A 23,689-nucleotide genomic window follows, 5' to 3' on the forward strand; every position below is an offset into this window, starting at 1 on the left:
GAGACTACTTAAGAAGGAGGTAGTGGGGATGGGAGGGGCACAAAACAGGATAATGGGAGATGAATATAATAAAAATGCTTTGCATTCATGTACAAATGTGTCATCATGAAACCCGTTATTATGCAAAATTAACATATACTTAGAAACATTGAAAATTATCCATTTAAAAAAAAAAAAGAGTAGAACTGAAAGGAAAATAGTTATCATCACATAAAAGGAATTGCTGAGGATTGGGGCATCTCTACCCTGGAGAAGACAAGGTTAAAGTGAGACATGTTAACAGCCCTCAAACACATAGAAGATTGTCCCATGGAAAAGAGATTAATCTTCCTCCCTGTCATCTTAAATTGTGGACAAGGTTCATTAGGCAGAGATGACAAGAATTTGGATTATCTACTAAACATGTGAACACTTGTGTTTTGTTAAAGACAAGAATTTGGATTATCTACTAAACATGTGAACACTTGTGTTTTGTTAAAGAGCCCTTCTTTTAAAAAGGTTTACTTTAAATATATCAAAGAATCCCTATGTAATTTCTTTACTGTTATTACTAAGCCAATATTTTTGTCATAAATAGTCCAGAAATAAAATTCAACACAGTCCTTACTGAATTTTCATAAATTCTTAATTAGTGGCATTCAAAATAATGAGGCCTTATTATACACTGCTTAAGAAAGATTTCTACATACTTTAATCTCTTTCTTCCTATGTTTATTTCTTTATCCCATGCCTTGGCCCACTATGTGCCCTCAACTCCCACTGAAGCAGAGAGTACATCTGAAACCCACATGAAAATGTAAATCTAAGAAATAAATATGCATAGTTGGTTTTATAAGAGTAAGAATTAACATTTAAAGCAATGGTAATTTGCTCTGATCTGTAATTTTGAGCTCCTGTGCTGAAATTGCTCATTTGGAAATTACCAAGTGCTTGGGTCTCGTTTGTGATCTTCTTCCTGCACACACCCAGCACACAAAGGAGTTATAATGACCGGCTGAGTCACTACTGCCATCTCCCTGAAGCATGTTCTCCAAATGTCAATACCATTTTCTATGGTACAGTGAGGACGACTCTGATCCACAGCCTGATTACACCACAGCAGACAGAGAACCAGGAGTGTGTTCAAAAGGAATCACCACCTCCTCCATCCTTTGCTTCTGTGGCCATTGAACTATTATGTCTTGGATAATTGGGATTGGCAAATCATGTCTATCACTCACTCCTATTGGCAGTAGGGAGATTGTTTTGATAATGTCCCAATAAAGCTCTCTATTCTTGATGAGATTGTATTCAGATTATGAGTTCATACAGGAAACATAAGTAGAGATACAATATATTATTAGAAATGTGACTACTCTAAAAGAAGATGTGCATACAGAGTATGTGCCATTGTGCTTTGTACTTTATACTTGAAGGTTTGTTTGCTTGCTTGCTTATTTGTCTGTTTGGTTTGGTTTGGGGGTTTTGGTGGTGGTGGTGGTGGTTTGGTTGGGTTGGACTTTGGGGTTTTTTTGTTGTTGTTGTGGTGGTGGTGGTTGTTTTTGTTTTTGCTTTTTGAGACAAGACTTCTCTTTTTAACACTGGTTGTTTTTAGACCAAGCTGGCCTTGAGCTCACAGACATCCCCCCTACTCTGCTTCCCAAGTGTTGGAATTAAAGGATTGTGCCACCACTGTCTGGCTGATTTTGAATTTTCAAGATAGAATCTTATTGTCTACCTCAGGGTGATCTTGGACTTTTGGCAATCCTCCTGCATCAGCCTCCCAAATTCTGACATTAGAAGCATGAACTCCCTATAACTCCAAGTAGCTCTTTCATTTTTTTTTTTTTTGAACAGAGCTCCAGGAGGTTAGTTGCTAATGTTTATCAGATCTAAATTAGCTAATGCAGAACCAGAAATTCCTGGTAAATTTGATTGGGAAAGGAAAATACCTCACACAAAAAATATTTCTATTGAATATTTGATAGAATTCCAATGCAACCAAAAAGTAATAGTCTATATTGGAGGCTGTCTTTCACAAAATCATAGTGACTTTATCTGGGAGACACAATTTCTCTTGTTCAATAGTCACATCCACGTGTGGTTCAGTCTGTTTTAATAAGGCTCTAGCACTAGTAGTTATTTATAAGGTTTTGTTGTGGTTTTCTTTTAACCTGTAATTCTGCAGAATTAAGTGAAAGATGAAAGAAACTAAGCTTCAACTGCAACCGAGAAAATCAGAGCCAGAACTAAGAGGTTCTTTGGCATTCGTTCCATAGATATTTTGATAATGCATGTCAAAACAAAAGGGACTTGATAAACACCTATCCCCATGGTGCTCACAAATGATAGAATATTCTTTCCTTTAAAACAAAACACCATGATGGAGGTGCCAACCATCTGGAGAGTTGAGGTTGAAGCTGTGAGGTCTCTTAGTCTCTCCAGTGGATAAAGTTTGAAGAGACCCAATGGGCTGTGAATAGAAACTCAGTGGAATCTTTAACACCTACAGACATATTTTTCTGAGAAAAAAAAATTAGTTTAGCTGTTTTTCCTTCCTTCAGGGTTTTCCATCCTACAAGCAATTATGGAAGCAGCAGTGCAAAACAACTGGCAAGTGACAGCAAGGTCTGTGGGAAACATAAAGGACATCCAGGAATTCAGACGCATCATTGAAGAAATGGACAGAAGGCAGGAAAAACGATACTTGATTGACTGTGAAGTCGAAAGGATTAACACAATTTTGGAACAGGTATGTCTGAGATTTAGTCCTCTCCCAGCCTGCATGTTAAATCATTATCCCGAGGCAGTTCCCATATCTGCTAATAAATTAAGTAGCCAACAGAATAAGCATGCCAACAGTTTTCATAGTCTCTCTAATCCCTTTTTCCTCCCTAGTGGCTGCAGGGGGGAAAAAAAGGAATGAAAAGAAAAGAAAACTTTAAGCTGATAAAAAAAAAATTGCATTGCATGATTAATTTGAATGTCTCTGCAATTTAATGCTACATATCAGATAAATCCATCGCTCCACTCCTCTGTTTAATAGATAGCTGGTTATTTCAAAGTAATCCCTGTCCTTCCCTATATCTTTTAGCCCAACAGGGAACAGACAATAGATTAGGCAGGGCTGACAGGTAGGATTTTTGTTTCTCATTACTGGAATATGTACTGCCTCAGATCCTTCTAGGGAACACCAGCTATAGGTGATGAATGTGAGTAGATACTACTTACAAAGTTCAAATTGACTATATCATTCTAAATTATCCTTCTGGGTTAGTAGGTGGGAAGAGAATAGTTTAGCACATTTTTAATTTCACAAACTTTATTATAAAAAAACCTTGGAAATAAAAATATTACATGCCAAAATTAACCAGACCCAAAGTCTATATAGATCAACAAACTTCTATACTAGAATTGGCATTTGAAATAGAAACTATGAAGCTTTACATTAAAATTTACAATTTGGTATCAAACATTTTATGCATTTATCTACCACCAAAATTTAAAAGATTCAATGGCAGAATTAGAATTAGAAAAATTAGCTTTAGGTCCTCGTCCATAGCTCATGTCCATTATGTGCATCCAATCCTTCCTTATTCCCTTAAATTTAGCCTTTCTTGTTCTCTTTTTTTGGATGTTATACCATATTTTTGATACTGTATATTAAAAAAATAAGGTGATATAATAAAAATGGTTTTGGTTTTAAAAGTGTGAACAGTTGCAAAGAAGAAAAAAAAAAGAACAAGCCAAAATTACATAAGACATGCACAAGCTGAAGCAGACAGAATCCCAGCACTCAGAAGGAGAAGTGAACACAAAAATCCCACCCCTAACTAAGAAGCTAGATACCTGCTGGGAGAGGAAATCAGTTTTCTTCTATGGAAAGACACTGGATAAATCAAATACACTGCAGGACAGGCCCTGTGCCCAGGAATAGTTGGTCAATACAAATTGCATTCCATGGGTATTTGTGGTTTTTTTTCCTTTGGTTGATTGTTTTGATTTGTTTTAGGTGGCTGGGGAAAGGGAAGAGTATCTGGGAGGGGCTGAGGAAGGAAAAAGAGTGGGATCAGAATATATTGTATGTAATTCTCTAAGAATAAAAGCGTTTTTAAAAGTATAAACAAATCCTTCAAAAAAGAAACAAGATTTTAAAAATATAATCCAATGTGTCACAAAGGTTTTCATTATTAAGCATGGATACATAAATTTTAGAATAAAATTACAAGGACTATTGATCCTAAGCTAGATGGACACTATGTTTGGAGGAGAGGGCCAAACTGAAACATTAAAGTTTTCTGTTTCCTTAGAAGTCTCATTTTGCCACTTAATAACAACAAAGTTTCTGTCTCTACCATGAACAAAACTATAAGGGAAATCTAATTCAACCTAATGTGCCCAGGAGCCAGCAAGATCATGGTGAGCAGCCTTGCCTATGAGAAGTTTTTTTTTTTTTTTAAATGAGAAATGAAATATTAAAAATGTGTCAGAAATACCCCTATAAGAAGGGAAGAAAAAAAAGAAAAAAATCAAGAGAAGAATGAGAGGGAAAGAGTTGGGGGTAGGGGGTAGAAATTCCAGGTGCTACAGGCTAGAAATACAAAGCTACACCCTTGCTTAAGCTCAGCACTGCTTTTACTGGTTGATGGCTCACAGAAAAATCTAGAGCACAAGCCTGGTTAGGTCCTCAACTAACTAACATTCACCCGAGCAACACAAATGGTCCATGCTCTCCCTCACTGAAAAACCTTTCTTTGATTTGTTCAGATCTTAAAAATGAGGAATCAGGTCAGTGACGCTGCTCTATGTACTACATGCCCTCCAAAATGTTTAGACCGAAATAGCCTTTTAGTGGGTGACCTACTTAGTAGCCCCAAACAGAAGAACATCTTCTCTTGTCACACTTTTTTGTTTTCCTTCTTTTCCATTAGGGACTTTGCCTTCTGGAATAGCCAATACCCTCTTAAAGGTCTGGGGATTTGCAGGAACTTAGACTTGACCGAGGGGTTTTTCAGTTCTATGTAATGGAATAAGGGGTGGGTAATGCTTTGACTTCTATACAGCTCTAAACCCTTGGACACTTAACTTTCTATACCCTAGTTTCCTCATCTACATGATGAAAAAAAATATTTTGTTCTACTACACAAGATTAATACAAACCCCTCTAAGAGGCATAAAATTTTGGAGAGAGAAATCAGTATCACAGGAGGAAAATCAAACTCTTACACCAAAATTCAACATTTCTGTTTTTTTTTTTATTTCTTACTTCTCTGTCTTTTTTCTTCTAGCTTTACTTTGAAAATATTCCTCAAAATAGCCTTTATGAAGTTTTATTAATTCATCATCTTTTAAAAAACCATAATAAAAATGGCAACACATATTTGCTTTCTTTACCATTGAGTAGCTCCCATGAGACCATGTGTTCTACAAAGTAGAAGTTAGAATGTCCTACAAACTGCATGGTACTGACTAATCTAGGTAGCATAGACATTGATGAAGAACAATTTGTTAAGTTGCACTGAGATTTGGCTACAGCTCCATCCAAAGCAGTGTTTCTCAACCTCCCTGATACTGTAACTCTTTAATACAGTTCCTGATATGGTGGTGACCCCCAACCCTAAAATTATTCTCAGTGCTTCTTTATAACTGTAATTTTGCTAATGCTATGAAATATAATGTAAATATCTGATGCATCTGATATGCAGGGTATCTGATATGCAATCCCTAAGGAGTTTCAAGCCACAGGTTGAGAACTACTGACAAAGAGGGAAAAGTACTTGTAGCTACCTAATGTGATTGCTGAAATATACATTTTTAAATCTTTAAAATGGCTCTGCTTATTCCTATTCTAACAATAATAAAATTTCTCTTATTTATCATTTCCTATATAAAATGAATTTCTCATTAAACAAGTTACTTAAGTAAAAAAATTTCAACATGGTATTTTTTTAAAGAAACTGAATATTTTCATCAGAGTTTATTCTTCTGACAAACATGGTATATACGACACAGATTTTTTACAACAATGATAACATTCATAATTCAGTGAGTATTAAGTTCTTCTAAAAGACAGCCTCATTTTTGTTTTCAATATTATTTAAGTTTTTCTGGTAAACATTCTATAATCTTCTAGGAAATCATGTTTCATTTGACTATCTGAGATAAAAGATCCTCTGATAGCATTATAACACTATCGTTAACACCGGTGTCATTATAACACTATCGTTAACACCGGTGTCAATAGATCAGATTTAAGCATAAAGTTCATACTGTACTCTATATCCACCAGGTATTAATGAAAATATGGTAGTGTAGTACAATTACTCAAATATAAGCAGATTTTCAATAAAGTTTTATATAACATAATATCCACACTATATTCTATATAGTCTTATTTTCCTGTGAATATTCAAATAGTTATATGATTAATAGAAATTCTTCTACCATTTCTTCCAAAGTTCTTTTAAAAATTTATTTATATTTTATGTGCATTGGTGTTTTGCCTGCCTGTATGTCTGTGTGTGAGAGTATTGGATCCACTGCAACTGGTACAGATAGATGTGAGCAGCCGTGTGGAGGCTGTGGATTAAACCCAGATCCTCTGAAAGAACAATCAGTGCTTTTAACTGCTAAGCCATTTCTCCAGCTCCCCAAAGTTTTTTTTAACTCTTCGAGGCCTTCATATATTACTAGAGAAGAAAATCAGTTAGATGTTGACCTTCCTTTAGTATCTCTGTGTACCAGTTAATGTACACGGAATGAATGATAGATACAAGTGTGAGAACTACCATAGAAATTGACAGAGAAGTCAAATGAGGCAATGATAACTTCTTAGACCTCAGAGAATATTTATAAACTATAGATCCTAAGCCCAAGATTTAGAGCACTATTTGTTTTATTTTTCCAATTTCAATAGTTCTTTCTTTTTATCTTATTTGGGAATTATAATATAATACAACATGTCTCCCTTCCCTTTCCTAATTCCAAGCTTTCCCATATATCCTTCCCACACTTCTTTAAATTCATGGCCTCCTTTTTCAATATTTGCTATTGCATCTGTGTATGCACATGCATACACATGTGTGTGAGCTCCTGTGAGTGTGCACACGTGTGTGAGTGTATATTGTGTGCATGTATGGCTCAAAGTTGCTATCTTGTATCATCCTCCCTCATTTTCCACTTTATTTATCAAGGTAGGTTCTCTCCCTGAACCTAAAGTTCACTCTCAAGGTAATCTAGCTAGTGCCCTTGTCCCAGGAATCCAGACTGAATGGATTGTGTCACTTCCTAGCTTTTTGACAAGGCGTAACTTACGTGCCTCTCTGTATTTTCATTGTCTCAAAAGTAACCATAAATGAAACCTTTACTTAGATGAGTTAATATGTACAAATCATTTGAAAAGGCCCCTGATCTATAGTGTTGGTATACCACTTTGATGTCCAAAAAAGCACTGTCATACAAATGATCTCATCTGAACTTCACAATAGGATGCCTGCAGGAAAGATATGTTTATTGTAAATTTACACATGATACATTGAAGATTGAAGACTTCAACATGACTCATCAAAATTTGACTTCCAGTTCAATATCAGTATGGAACAAAGAAAGTGTGAACCAGAAGCAGACCTTTAATCTAGTATTTTTGCTTTAAACTGCACCGTCTCATTTAATTTCTACATTACTCATTAAATAACTCATCAAACCCAAATGTGGTCTGCTCATCAGATTCTATCTTAAAATGATGGCAAAGCAATTAGAGATGATCCAAAGAAGAATGGCAAGAAAATGATTAAAGCATTAGGAAACAGGGCCTGTGAGGAAAGGCTAAATGAGTTGAGGTTGTTGATCCTGGTGAAAGAGAGCCAAGAGGCAGTTTAATCACCATGCTCAAGTATAAAGAGTTGCCATAAAGAGGGCACTGACCAACTGTTCTGCATGCCTAAAGACAGCACTGAAGCAAAGGAGCACAACTGGACCAGAGAGACAGTCAGCAATAGGAAGAACTCATTATAAAGGAAGGAGGAAAGTGGAAGAAAGGGAAATCTCCCCACTTCACACCGTAAGACTCTGTTGAATTAGGAAAAAGTTAAGGTTAACAAATTTTCCAATATTGTTTTTCAAAAACAAGTACAAAATTTCAAGTTTATACTATGTGCTAGCAGTTGACTAAAAGAAAACCTGAAAAGAATAGACACCTGAGTTCAAATCCTAGCTCTCTCACTACTCTATTGGGTGCTATTGAAGAAAATGGCTGTTTATTTGAGACTTAATTTCACAAATATCTCACTGCCATCCTTCAGTGGCTGCTGAGGATCACATCAGGTAATGTGTGACAAGCTCATAACACCTAGTAGTCACTCAGACTCTGGTACCCACAGTTATTTGCTCAAGTGATTATTTTCTTTGCTCAGGAAAATAAGCTATTTAAGGATTGTTGCTGAAAAAATGGTGTCCTTGTCGATTTTTCAAGGCATCTTCCATTTGAGGTCATGTTGAATTTGGATCTCACTGAGTTCATCATGTTCAAACACCCCTGCTTTTCTCTTTACTGTAACCTTAGGTAACACATGTGGATCAATCAACTTAAGTACTATTTGAGTAGCAACTACATTTTCAGCATCATGTAAAGGCAAACATCTTGATCCATATATAACAATTTAGTATTTTTAATAACAAATATGTACTAAGTGCTTATAGCTATTTCTCTCTCTCACACACACACACACACACACACACACACACACACACACACACACACACACACACATATGGGGAAAGGTGACCTAGAAGCCATACAGCTAATGGTTGGTAAAGCTAGAATTTGAATCCAGGGAATATGGCTGCAGATGCTATTAATCACAGCACTAATTGGCCCTGCATCTGACTGAATTTTTCAGTTGGAGTTTATTCAACCAAAAGTTATAAGATAAGCATCCTGATGAGGCCTGAAGTGGCTTTGTTTACACAACAGGCATTTCACAGATATTTTCTCCACTTGATGAGGGGTCATATCCCATTAACACAGAGAATTGAAAATACACCCTCAAATAGACGCTTTCATGAAGTGCTCCTTTGTAACAAACAGGTTCATTTACTTACAGTACCAAAATAACCCAGCTTTGAAATGAGACCCGTAGAGGCATATATTGTGAAAAGTGGTCTGTATATAAATCTAGCATAGTTAAAGAATACCTAAAGAAGTGTGACCTCCACTGTCTTACTTACCATAGTTTTCTGGCAATATCTGATCAGCAATGTCCCACCCACACCCTACCTCACCCCTGCCTTAACATCTAGCAGATAGATTTCAGGTGGGTACTTAGACTTAGACTTGAGAAGCAGTACTGCAAGAGCCATGGCTATCCCTTCTCCCACTATCACCACCAGACCCTCATGGGAAGAATTGTTGCCTTAAGCATCAAGCTTTAGCGGAGTCCTTGTACTACAAACTCTGAAACCCAAAGATCTTTTCTTTCCTTGTGGCCTTAAGAGCATCTGAAAGATTAGTACCATGCTGAACATCAGGGACAAGGTAAAGGGGAGTCAGACACAAAAAACAAACTGGGCAAGCCAAGTCAAAGCACACACTATGATTCTTAGATATGAAGGGGGACCTTGAAAATAAATTAGAACGCAAATAGAAATAAACTTGCTCCCTAACATATAAAGATGTTTGTACTGGGAGCTGGTAACAGGAAGCACTATTCTATATTGAGGGACTTCAGCTTTGGCGTATTAAAAAAAGATGGCTTGATGATCTGGCCATACTTCCCAGTAGACTGGCATGGTAAATATTTAGAAGCAAATCCCCTCTGGGAAAAGAAAAAAACTCATTGAAGATCATTACTTTGAAAAAGAAAGAGTCTTGTTTGTTCCAGGTAGTAAAAATGTTGGTCTCAAAAAGGAAATGTTCCCATTAGACCCACAGTTTCCTCTTCTCATTTTTTAAAATTCCATTCACTTTTATTTCCTAGGAGGCTTGGACGGATATTTTTAAAAATCAACAAAAATTCAAATTACTTTTCATTAACTAACTTCAGAGTTCCTTCTGAAAATTCTCAAGGATTGAAACTCTTTAAAATGAAGGAAAATATCCAAGAGTTTTATAAAGCAGAAGCTTGAGGCAGATGATCTGGTTGTAGCCCCAAGCCATAGGACTTCAGAATGTACCAACATTTCCTAATCCCTAAAGCAAATGAGTTAAATGTTCCAAGAGACTTCTAGTTCTAAGAGACTATGGTTCCTACTGCTTTAAAAAAACAAGATAGAGAGTTTAATTCAGGAGATGCTGACTGAGAGGATAGGGGTAGTGTGTCTCAGTGGTAAGGCATCAGTGCTACTCTGGGTTAGTCTCTAGCACTGCAGTGAATGACACAGAAGAGCGAGCCTGTGAGCTGTAGCAGGGGAGATTGGGAAAAGGTAAAAAAAAGGAGGAAGAAGGAAGGAGGGAAAGAAGGAAGGAAGGAAGGAAGGAAGGAAGGAAGGAAGGAAGGAAGGAGAAAGGGGAGAGGAAAAGGAAGGGAAAGATAGAAAAAAGGTTCATTTTGTCTTACCTAGTTTTATACAAAGCAAGTGGAAAATCATAAGGCTTCCTTACTGAAGAAAAATGTACAATCTAGCAGGCTGATAAGAAAACACAATAATTCTCTGGAAGGCAGAATATGACAGCTATCTCAGATGTGTGTCGGCCTTGCTTTCTCAGCTAGTGACCATCATTAAATGGTTTTTGCTGACTGAGGTTCTTGAAAGCCTGAACATCGGGGAGCTTTTCTGAGACTTGGGAAGACGAGTGATAAAGAGTGATAAAGAGAATGAGATAATATGCCCGAAGGCCACAACACCACTAGGAAATTCATCATTTACATCTATCCTTAAGAGCACAGAAAAACAAACGTCCCTGGTAATAGAAGTTTATGTTTGATCAAAGCTAATACCACATATGTATATATATAAATATCACATCAGCCCTTCCAGAAAATGCCTAGGGAAATTTTCTATTAATTAAAGGTTTCTGATAGTTGGATTCTGATTAAATGAGATTTGTTTGTTCATTACAAACCTATGCTAAGTCCCTCACTATATCCACATCAACTACTCTCCTCCTTCCTGCTTGCATGCCCTTTGCATATAGAAACATCAAGGAGAAAACAGGGGGAGGAGGGGAAAGGTACACTGAATCAAGACAGGCTCACTCCTTGCCTTAACATCAGAATCTTAGGACTAAGTCTGGTACTTTATACCCAGATCTTAAACATATGAACCAATACAAGTGCAACAATAAAACTGAAACAAATATCACCCTTGTTTTTACTTAACCCTGTTACAAATCAAAAGGGAATTCAGCATAGCTATATTTGAAAACAAAAAGAGACTAAATCTGTAAAGAATTATAGCTATGTTATCCCTCTGCAGGAAATGCATATATTTTCTGATGGCACAGAAAGAAAGCCCCTAGACACGTCTGAGTTTGTGCGACTTCCTCGGTGAACATCTTAGTTAAGTCTTTGCAGACACTGAGAGTTTGACAGAGTCCTGTGGTTTTGATTACTGGCTTGTAAACACTAAGTATTTTTTAAATCACCATTGGGCTTTATTAGGAAATTTTCTCAGATTAAGAACAACAAAAATGTAGTAATTAGAAAGTTCGTCATGCAGCTGCATGATTATAAGAGCCCTTTCCTAGATTCTAACATATGTTTCAACAAACTCTTTCAAGAAAGCTATGAGAACCACAGTTCACAAGAGCAACACAAAAGCTAGTTATTGTTCAAGCCCACATTGCCACAGGACTCTTATATTTAAAATGATTTAGATCTCAAGGCTCTCCTACAGAGCAGCACCAAGCAAATACAAAAAAAGAACAGTAACAAAAAAATTAAAATAAAACGTGTAGATTCAATGTCATCAACATGCTAACAAATGAAAGGCAAATGCAAATGATAGTGCCATGCAAATATCTTGACTTTGTTGCCCCTGAGCGTGGCAAACAGCCCTAAACATGATAGCATTCTCCTGAGATGTTCTCTTGGCCCTTCCAGTTGAATGAATCTTTTTTGTTGGGACAGTTTTGCCTCTGTCCAGATGTGGCAGGGTCAAAGTCTCTTTGCCCGAGGTCATAACAAACTGATAATTGAAAGGAAACATGCAATGGCCTATGGTAAGGAATTAAGTAAATTGGTAACAATTATTATCACTAGGAGCGGACCTAAAATAGAAGATAGTAGGTAGCCAAGCACCACTATTTTGTTATCTTTTTTTTTTTTTTTTTTTTGAGATAGGGTCTTACTGTGTACCCCTGGTTGGTCTAGAACTAGCTTTGTAAATCAGGCTTGCCTCAAACTCATAGAGCTCTGCCTGCCTCTGCCTCCCAAGGATACTGCCATGCCCAGCCAACTTACATTTAATAAGCATATATCTATCAAATAATGTCCCCAGTGCACAAATACAACCCCTGTTTCACTCGGAAAATGAATAGTATCTGATTAAGTGTCTTTTGAAGAAATAGAGCTTGAGGTCAAAGATTAAAACTCTACCTAAGTTCTTTTTCAAAATCATATCTGCCATTGTACAGCCCCACCACCACCATCTTTTTGTTACTTTAGTGATGTCAGCCATGAAATATAAAAAGAAAACCATCCTACCTTGCCCTACCAGCATGACATTAGAATGAATCAGACAGCTTCTCTAAGGCATCCCAAGATGCTCAGAGAGGGCAAGTCTACAACTACAAGGCATTATAATTAAAATCGTGTACCTCACGTTATGATGAGGAGTAAGTGAATGCGGGAAGGAACTTGAGATCATGCAGCCTGAGAACTCATAAAGATGTAAACACCTGTCACCTGAGGGAGTCCAACCTGACTGAGTTAGAGGCACATGTGTGAGTACTGCAGGGCATGTTCCCAGCACATAAGGACTTTTCTGTTTGCCTTCAGCAGTATTGGGCACATCACCATGGTCATCATTAAGGTTTAGATTTGTGAGTGGCACCAAAGCAGCAGCAATTCTTTCATTGGTTTTTATTTGACTATGGTTCAGTAGGCAAAAACCATCTTGCCTTACCATAGTGAGATGAACCGGTCAAATGTACAAAGTACTGTTCAAATTGAGGGGCAGGAACTGAAATTGTTTTTATGTCTTTAGTTGAATCTCTTGTAGACAGCTTAGCTGTAATTATACCTAAACTTGGGAAGGATAAACATAATAGTATATACCTTTCATCCTAGCACTCAGAAGGCAGAGTCACTTAGAACTCTGAGTCCCAAGCCCATCTGTTCTACATGGGAAGTCTCAGGTTACCCAGGGATACATAGTGAGACCTGGTCTTTAGAAGGTTGAACCAAGAAGTGTGAGATCTCTAACAAAATTCACTATTAGTGGCAACATGCCTGCCAATTTTAAGACCATGAACACTAGGAAAGAGAAAAGTGGGTAAGGGATACGCATGTTGGAACCTTCGTAGAAGCTTAGTGGACACCTACCCCTTTAAAGGTAAATAAGAAAAAAGAATCACAATATGGTGTGACCTCAGCACTACCATGTCTTAGACTAAGAGATGAAATCCAGACACATTGAAGGAATGGACTAGACAGTCAAAGAGGATACTCACAGAAAGCTTCTTAACAGTTACTCCTAAGTGACTTGCCTTTGACTGATATTACTTCAACACTTCTGAGAGTCCTTTGCACTTCTCTTGACCTATTTCAGACTACTGCTTGTGCTTAACTTGAGAACGTGTGACACAATAAATTGCTCCTCCTTCCTCTTTCCTAGCCAATATAAAATTAGTTGTTACTTAATAGACTGCTTTGCTGCAGTTTTCTCAAATGTGCACAACAAACATGTCCTTTTTTTTCCCCACACACATTAACTTAATTTCTGTCTCACCCACTCAAGCACAACGCAATCCTTCCAATGATGACCTAAAACACCTTCCCCACTTGGTATCCATAGCAACCCCCCCCCACAAGCTGCTCAGAGAGAGCTGCAAGTAGTGGCAGGAAAGTACACCTCCCATCGGAGCCATTAGCTTTTGTGCTTTAGCCACATCGATAAGGGGTGGCAGTAGGCCAACCCCTGAATCCTCAGGCATTTCTTTCTTCAGAGAGGAGTGTTGTTCACACCTTTGTCCCAGGGAGGGAGAGTTAGGTTCAGCTGTTTTCTGCTCTCAACCTGTTGAAAATAAAGCAGTAAGTGTCCATGTTGGAAGTACAAGACACTGAATAAAGAGTAGCAGCTCAGGCTCAATAGTTGATGGTAAGGAACCATCACTTAAGCAACCTCTTCCTAGATTCTCCACAAACAGGAAGACATTGAGAAGTGGAAGGAACAAATACATAGCTTTAGCTTCTTAACTGCATCAAAAGAAGGAAACAGGAGGCCACTATTCTCAGTGCTTTCCAGTTGATCTGCTGAAACGTAAGGAGATAGTTTCAACAAGACAACATTCCTTTTCATATTGCTTATCTCTGAAGTTCTTGGGAAAGAACTAGCCATACATTTAAAGAAAGAGTCAAGAAAAAAAAACCCACAAGTATCTTTGATCCCTCAAAAGTAGAGATGTACCCTAGTGAACAGATAATTGCAATCCATCCTGATAAGTGCATTGATAAGGAACACACAGCTTGTAACAGGAAGGCAAAAGAAGCATAATTAACTCAGCCTGACTCAGCCAACCAAGGATCCTGACACATCATGATTGACCAAAGTGGGGAATCAAGAACCCAGTGAAATTCATATGGTTTTGTGGAAGGGGATGTATACTTCTATTTGCCTATGTATGACAATGTTCACTGAATTGTCAGAATGAGTGCCAATAAGAAGGAACAATATGAAGTAGAAAACTGGGCTTTTCCTCTCAAGGAATGATAGGCAAAGTAGGATGGCAGGAAAGCTATCTGTATTGAGTAAACATTTAGTAGATCGGAAAAGATGAGAATTCGAGACTATATAGGAACACACAAAACCCAAAAAAAGAAGTGATCCTTAGACAACTGAAGCAAAAGATAAGATTTTTGGAGATAGGGGTTTGTGCTTTGTTTAAGCTAACCAACAGCTTGGTGAGTACTAGGTGGTGATAAACTTCCAGGGTCTGTTGGTTGGTTGGTTTGTTGGTTGGTTGGTTGGCCTTTTGAGACAAGGTCTCTTTATGTAGCCCTGACTATCCTAGAATTAGCTATGTAAACCATACTGGCCTCAAACTCACCAAAAGCCTTTGCCTCCAAAATGCTGGGATTAAGTCTAGGTAACCCCATGTACAGTAGTAAACACCTCTTGAATTAAATAAATTCATATCCTGATTTTTGTTCTAAGGGTGGGAGGAACATCATTTGGGGGAATGTCCAGACCTATAAGCACTGCACACACAGTGTGGCTTTTGTTTTTGGTGCACGACAGGAACCTTCTAGATGTGTAGAAATGATCACTGTACTTGATTTAAACCTTAGTAAATTCCCACCAAAGCCATGTTTGGGCATTTCTTAGTGATGAACATTAATACATGAATATGGATGCAGGGCACAGTCCTTAGAAGTGTCTTTCTAAGAAACAACTCCTGCTGTTAGCTTTGTTCATCTAATAAGGCCAAACTCAGATAGTGGTCTTAAAAATAAGATTTTTAAGTCTATTTTAGTTAAGTTAGTGAAGGAGAAATAGTTATGATTTCTCTCAGTAGGCATAGGTTGTAACTCTCTGTTTTAGATACTCATGGTCTGCTGGAAGTGGAGGGAGCTCAGCTTGTATATGCTTCCGAAAAGCAATGTATTTGTTGAAAACATAAGATCAGAAGAGAAAGACATTTCCAAATAGTCATTTTGTACATCCCTGAGTGGCCAAATTACTGTTCTAAAACCTTCTATTACAGTACACTTTCTCTTTTTCACTTATTTTATTGTGAACATTCTACTAATTCTGTAGTGAATTTCCTAAAACACTCAATCGGTATTTTGTACCACATGTAATAGAATGTATTTGGGAAAGCAGCAATGGAAGTCTTGCTATACAACATTAACTGTACCCTGCCAGAGTCAGCTCCCATTGTTTCCAAAGCTATGGGTAAGAACATTTACTCTGGGCTTAGCCATTTCTCTTCCCACCCTTTCCCCTGTTTCCTGAAAGAACAATTAAGATCCATCTGGGACTAATTATAATGATTCTTGAATTTGAACTTGCAACCATTACCCAATTGAGGTCACTTATTTTAAATTAACTTGCCTGGTCAGAACACAGGTTTGGTTATCTTCAGAACACAGTGCAGAGAGGCCCTGGCTCACTCCGACTTTTAATTAACTAGCTAAATAACGTGCACTGTGACAAGCTGCCTAAGATTTGATGGAGTTGTACATTTGCATTCAGACAAGGATCAAAATACACTGTCAGAGCTTCAGGGACAAAGTCCTAGAAACCTTCACACAGTCTCTTGTTCAAGGCTGTGCGCTTCTTCCCTTTGGTTACCTCTAATTCTTTTCCTGTGCTTTTGTTCTGATTATCCAACATTCATCACAAGTGCAGCTTGTTATTCAACAATGACAATTCATGTCCTAGGTTGATAGGGAATAGGAAATTGGAGTCATGTGCCTATGAGCCAAGCAAGAAGCTCCATGAAATAATTAGGGAAACCAAAAGGAGATTCCCAGGATGCCCAAGGCGGGGGGGGGGGGGGGACAGAAGACTTTCTAAAGAGGGTCAGACCTCAACTGTTCCCCACTTAGGTAATAATATTATACATACTAACACTAGGTAATCTCTGTTGCATAGAATTCATGATGGGAACTGATTATCCTGCAATAATAATGATAGCAACGACAGTTCTTATCAACAGTGATTCTTAGTAGTAATATGGCTGCTAACACTGACTAGGCTTTTGAGTTAGTTAAACCTAATTTTGACCTCTGTCTCCAAACCTATATGCCTACGAGTTCTAAATCAAGTTGCTAAATTTTTCTGAACCTTAGTTTCTTAGAGTGAAGGATAAATTCGCAATAGGGCCTACCTTAAAAGTTGTGGTGAGGAGTCAGAAAAATAACGCCTATGACACAGTCAGTAAAGTGCCTACTGGGTTCAGATCCCTCAAAGCCATGTTTAAATAAAGTCCTGCTCTACAACAAGTAACTTTAATCCCAGTGCTGGGAAGGTGGAGACAGGAGGCTCATTGGGACTTGCTGGCCAATCAGTTTAGCTGAATCAGTGAGCTGACTCTGGCAGGGTACAGTTAATGTTGTATAGCAAGACTTCCATTGCTGCTTTCCCAAATACATTCTATTACATGTGGTACAAAATACCGATTGAGTTTTTTTCCGGTTCTATTTTCCGGGAAAATAGAAGGTGCATTAGGTTGTGGTTGATTTGCTGCTAGTTTCTCATCATCGTCTGCATCTCTTAACACTCAACTTCAATTTGCAAACCTCAGCTCATTTCCTCTTCTTCCCAGTGCTAACCATTCTAATAATCAGCATTCCTCTCTATCCAAGCACTAATTTATCTTCCCATTCTTCTCACCCAATAGCTGGTTTGTTTGTTTGTTTTTTTTTTTTTTAAGTCAGGGACATGAAATCAAGGAAGGCTTTATGTAGGAAGCTGCCTGTGAACTTGGTCTTTAGGAATAGATATGATTTCTGCAGGGGAAGATGAAGGTATAAGGAGTATTAAAAAGGACATAGCCAATACAGGGCAAACTCAAGACACTGTCTTAAGAGCTGAAGACACATGGTTTCACACATTTCTTACTTCCGTTCTGTGAAATAGCTATTAGTGATAGATGTCTTTTACATGTAGGCTACTCAGACCTAGAAAGCATAAGTTGCCTGGCCAAAGTTATGATGAAAAGTGGAGTCTCTAACCTATCAATCTAGCCTTCATTGTTGACTACACTACTTGATTTTTTCCCATGATTATATCCCCTATATTTATTATTTTACAAATAAAAAACTAAGGCTGGTATGTAATGTAACTTGCCTGGGATTATAAAGCTAATAACTGATAAATCTAAGATATACTGCCTTTAACAGATCCCCTTTTGTTTACTATCTGGGCATTTATTCCTTTTTTTTTTTTTTAAATCATTAATTAATCAATTAATTTATAACTCTAAATTTTATTTCTCCCCTCCCGATCCACTCTCTGACCATTCCACATCCCATACCTCCTCCCCACCCCCTATCTCCACGAGGATGTCCCCACACCCACCCCACCAGATCTCTAAACTCCCTGGGTCCTCCAGTCTCTTGAGGGTTAAGTGCATCTTCTCTGACTAAACCCAGACCCCACAGTCCTCTGCTGTATATGTGTTGGGGGCCTCATATCAGCTGGTGTATGCTGCCTGGTTGATGGTCCAGTGTCTGAGGGATCTCGGGAGTCCAGGTTAATTGCAATACATAGCACTTCTAACTTAGCTTCTCCCAACATTATTTCTCATCTCTTTTTTTTTGTTTTTGTTTTTGTTTTTGTTTTTGTTTTTGTTTTTGTTTTTGTTTTTGTTTTTTTGAGACAGGGTTTCTCTCTATAGCCCTGGCTGTCCTGGAACTCACTCTGTAGACCAGGCTAGTCTTGAACTCAGAAATCTGCCTACCTCGGCCTCCCAAATGCTGGGATTAAAAGCATGCACCACCACTGCCCGGCACGACATCATTTCAATCACAACTTCTTATACCAAATGCTTACATTCTACCTCATACCAAATGCTTATATTATAGTTGCCTCAAATATAAATCTCTCCTTTAAGAACCTATTACTGCTACTTTTCTAGACCAGTAAAATTACTAAATGCATTCTAAATATTATCCTTACACTCAGAGATAAGTAAATCTCTCAATCCTCATCAAAGAAGTTTCTTTTTGAAGCAGGTATCTGCAGAAAGCCACAACTGGTCAAAATGCTGAGAAGAATTGATTGTGAGGTTCCCAATGCCAATTAATACATCTGTAATGTAATCCCATGTCTGAGGCTCAGAGACCATCTCTGAAGAGGGGGTGGAAAAAATGTAAAAGCCATCGTTGAAAAGCCAGGGACGTTACACCCATAAAGCAGTATGGTTTCCTTAGATAAGACCTGAACAATTCTAACACCAATAGACCTGCTAATATGAAAGGGGAAAATAATATCACGGGGCCTCCAACGCTATATGAACAATTAGTGACTGAGGAGATGGGGAGAATTTGTCTTCCCCAACGATGAGCCTCCTAGTTGGTTATCCAATACCAAGTAGTCAGCACTGAAAACGTATACATACAAACAACACTAAATGAACTCAGCAGGTCGTGTGTGTGTGTGTGTGTACACTTTAACATATATGCATATATATAGTGTGTGTACACTTTGTTTAAATATGTATACGTATATGTATAGTGTGTGTGTGTGTGTTGTGTGTGTGTAAAACATAGAGGCCATGTATTTGAGAGGCCTCAAAGGGAGGATGGGAGGCAGCTTTGAGGGTAGAAAAGAAGAAGGAAAATAAAATAATTGTAATTTAATTTTGAAAACTGCAGAAACATAGATTTATGTGTTGATACATGCCTATAAGCCTAGCACTAGGGAGGCTGAGATATAATCATGAGTTTGAGGCTATTCTAGACTATAGAGACTTCATTTCAAAATAAATAAATAAATAAATATTTTTAATTAAAAAAAATCTCTTCTTTAGCATTTAAGCACTATAAAACAGCATGTCTCTCCTGAAATCAAGGGGAATAGCCTTAAAGAATCCGTCTCTCTTCATTTTCAAAATAGCATTCTATTTAAGTTACCTGTTTGTCAGGTTCCCACTTATAAAAGCCAAAGGAAAAATGTTTGAGCTTTCTGGTTGGAGACAAAGTACTTTCTATCTATAGCAGGTTGAGTTAATCATTCTCTCCTCGCTTGTACTTTGTTCATATTTCTGTTCTCACACTTCTCCCACTGGGCTATAATCATCTGTTAACTTGGCTGTCTTTCCCATTCAAGTGTGACATCCTCCAGACTAGGGCCCAGATTCTTGTGACCTCTGTATCCCCATGGTCTATCCCCACCATTGGCACAGGCTGAGCACTCAACAAACATTCATTAACAGAAGGAAAACTAAAAGATGGTTGATAGAGACAGCTTTCCATATATAAAGGGCCTGCAATCCACATTCTTTCTGATTCTGGTGGTGTGCCAGAAAATGGGCTATTGTCAAAGGATCAAAGTGTTGATTTGTAGGACCCACTGATTTCTGGGTTAAGAATTCTGGCATTGCTGATTTTAAGCTACCCATGGTTTTATTAACTGGCTCAGAAGATTCTGAATATTTAACAAATGGCTTTCAGAAGCTCCCTGTGCCTGGCTGAAAATCAGCAGTTACTTCTTCCTAGGGTACTTGAACTGTTTGCATGCCAGTGTGATCACAAAGGTAGATGAGCTGGCAAGGAAGGCAAGATGATGCCAGACCCAAATAGCAAGAGTGAAGGGCCAAAGGAAACATTTCTGAGTCTGGAGAATTGTATGCTTTGCCCCCCATGAACTAAGCCTCAGTCATTTGTCATCCATTTGCAAATTGAGATCCACTTAAATGACATGGCTCCCAGAAGAGAAAGGAAGCTGCCAACTAAGCAATTATCCTGAAAATCACATAGGGTTCCTGGGAGATAGTTATTTTTATTTGAAAATATAAACATGGTCATTCACTTCAACTATCAAATATCTTTACTGATTAGGGTGTCAGATACTGAAAACACTGCACAAATGGAAACTTATTAAGAGAGGCATACTTAAGAAGCTGAAAAAGAGACCATTCTATTCTCTGTATCCATACCAGCTTCATCAGCTTGGGCTACACGGAGGTCTCTAATATTATGCCCTACTATTTACATTTCAATTTTGAATACAATCATGAAGCTAATAATTAAATGGCAAAATTTGAATTAAAAAGCCACACAAATCAGGGTTCATGTATTTTTCTAATACATCACCTTTAATGTTTATAAGACAATTTCCCATAAAATGATTCTATATATTGTCATGATATATTACCAAACATCTTTTCTTGAAGTTCCTAGTTTAAAGGACCTGTTATAGTACCGTGTTTATATGGGAGATATATTTATTTCATCAAAAGATCAGTGGATATTCCTCCTTTTTTATTCAAATGACAAGGCCACTACTTGTAGCAGTGCCTGCTACTCTCACCTATACAGTCTTTCCAGAATGTCAATGAGTATATATATATATATATATATATATATATATATATATATATAATACAAAATATATGTATGTATATATGTATATGTATATATGTATATATAGCAAAACCTTGATTGAACTTTTAGAATACATTATGCATATTAAAACAAAAATCTCTGTGAATGTAGCTATGAGGATTGCCATAAGCTAAGGCCAGCCTTAACTACATAGTCAATTCCTAGGCCAGCAATGATTACACAGTGAAACACTGTATTTTTAAAAAGGGGAAAATTAATTAAGTCTATTTTAAAATGTGTGTGTGTGTGTGTGTGTGTGTGTGTCTGTGTGTGTGTGTACATGCCATGGTATAAATATGGAGATCAGAGGACAACTTACAGAAGTCACTTCTCTCCTTCCACAATGTGGGTTCCAGGGATTGAACTCAAGTCTTCAAGTTTATTTTCCTAATCTACCAAGCCATCTTGATGACCCTCTCTTGTGATTTGTTATTAAATCTTCCACATATTGCATTAAGCTATGATAAATTGAATATGAAACTCTTGGAAGTAAAGCTACCTCCAAAGGATAATCTCTGGTAAAATTCTTACTGTCTAATCCTCTCATCTTAAAATTGTATTTATTGCCTTCTTTATTTCCTTTCTTTCCATGTAAGCTTCCCTACAGTCAGAATAAGTATTGACAAGATTTCTTTATTGTATGACCATTTGTCTTGCTGACAAAAAGCTCTAGTCACTCTCCGTGTCAGCAACACTCCCCCACCCCAACACACACTGCCATGGGACTGACTTTGGTATCTGTCATTGTTCTTTCTTACCACACTATTCCAACACACTCCTTGAGGTAAAATGACTGCAATATAAAGCCCTGCCATTCAGACATAAGAGAACAAATATGTGCACATTGAACTTCCTAGGAAATAATGCCAGTGGAATTAGCTTCTGCTATGTTTATTAAGACTCAGACAAATTCATTTGGGGTCTTCACTGAAGAAGGCTAACACCTATGATTGGATTGAAAATCTCTTCTGGAAGGTGTAGCACGATAACAGGCTGATTTCTGCAGCACACCACGCATTTAGCTCCCCACACTGCTGAAATTACATACAGTGCCATAAGAAAACAATGTCTTTTTTTTTTCAAATAAGAGAAAAGGGAAGGCAGATGTGAGCCTTAAAAATATTTTCTTTGAACATAGAAAATTTGATCTAATAGGTTTTTTTTTTCCTTGCAGACAAAATATCCATGCAGTAAAGGAAAACTGCCTAGTGAATTCGACCAAATATCCTCCCCACAAATCCAACCTTATTTCCCAGACTCCCTTGCCCAAGCTTTTTTTTTTTTTTTTTTTTTTTACAAGATACTTAAATCAAAGAGAAACAAATTAAGGTGAACATCAAGGCATGTTCTGTACTCAAAGCAAGATCAATCTTTCTCCATAGATCCTTTTCTGGCACTGATGTAGAAAATCCAAACATGGAGATACTTAGGTCTGCAAATAACCTAATCTGCATACCAGATGGATCTAAGGAGGGGAAAACATACACACTTCTTCACACACTTTTTTTTTTCTAAAATGTGAGCATAGAAAAGCAGATGCTTTTGCTTCCCAAAGGATACGTGGGCCTCTCTCAAGTAGTCTTGTGGAACAATTTCATTTCAAATTTCTAAAATTATGAAAATATCTAGATTAAACATGAAATTGGAAAAGGATGGGTCTCCTTGAGAGACAACCAACTGAATGCCTTATAAATTCTTTTTAAATACACAGAGATACTCAGCCCCTGGTTTCATAGAAAGATATGATGAGGGGCCATTTAGTAAGGGAAAATTACACCCAAATGAGTAAACTATGATTCCCTGACTTCCTACATGGCCCAGTGTTAGTAGTATATACAAGATCGTCTTCAAAGAAACCTCTGTTCAGTGAAAGAGATTTGTAGCTGGGGTTTTCCTCTCTTTGAGATGCTATATGTGAAGATAAAAATAATTTTCCCTAAAACAATGAATTTCATCCATACTTCACACATTTTCCCTTATTACATTTATCGTGTCTGCCATCATAGCGGGGGCCATTTATCATCTCTAGCAAATCTTACAAAGGCAAAACGACTGCAGAACATGGATGTGGGAACTTGGTATTTCTTCCTTAAATGTCACATCTGAGTGTAAAAACAGCTTTTTATCTGTGAAGTTCTAAAACTAATTCAGAAAGATCTATTATAATTACTATAAAAAGCAAAGTTGAATATTGTCTTGGTTACCAGAGTTATTAAGTAAGTGAGGTTACAATTTATGCCTCGTTCATCTGTAACAGATCGAAAGAATAGAGACTGAGGATTAACTGAACAACTATCCAGTTCTCCAGTGTGCCATATTATATTCAGTATTCCCAGCCCCTCCCTGTTTTCACAAGCTTTTCCCAGAAAAAAAAATTTAAAGAAAGGCAAAGAGAAAAAAATATATAGCACATTTTTCACTGAGGCCTCATTTGCACCCATCAGTAAGATTAGAACAGCTCCACAGCAGATATCAAGGCAACATATGCTTACATTCTA

The 23,689-nt window shown here is 37.5% G+C and overlaps 1 protein-coding gene across 5 annotated transcripts in view; it reads left to right on the top strand.

Annotated features, from left to right (window-relative positions):
* Nucleotides 1–23,689, top strand: part of Gria3 (glutamate ionotropic receptor AMPA type subunit 3) — a 259,149-nt gene that overhangs the window by 126,215 nt on the left and 109,245 nt on the right. For all 5 annotated transcript variants that reach the window (XR_004604537.2, XM_076918780.1, XM_034485108.2 and 2 more), the window contains one exon: nt 2,544–2,731. Coding sequence is in view for 4 of the 5 variants with exons in the window: in XM_076918780.1 (XP_076774895.1) it covers nt 2,544–2,731 (188 nt within the window). In the remaining variant the exon portion in view is untranslated. The remainder of the gene's footprint in view (nt 1–2,543; nt 2,732–23,689) is intronic.

The sequence above is a fragment of the Arvicanthis niloticus genome, chromosome X (assembly GCF_011762505.2).
Source record: "Arvicanthis niloticus isolate mArvNil1 chromosome X, mArvNil1.pat.X, whole genome shotgun sequence".
NCBI classification, from domain to species: Eukaryota; Metazoa; Chordata; class Mammalia; order Rodentia; family Muridae; genus Arvicanthis; species Arvicanthis niloticus.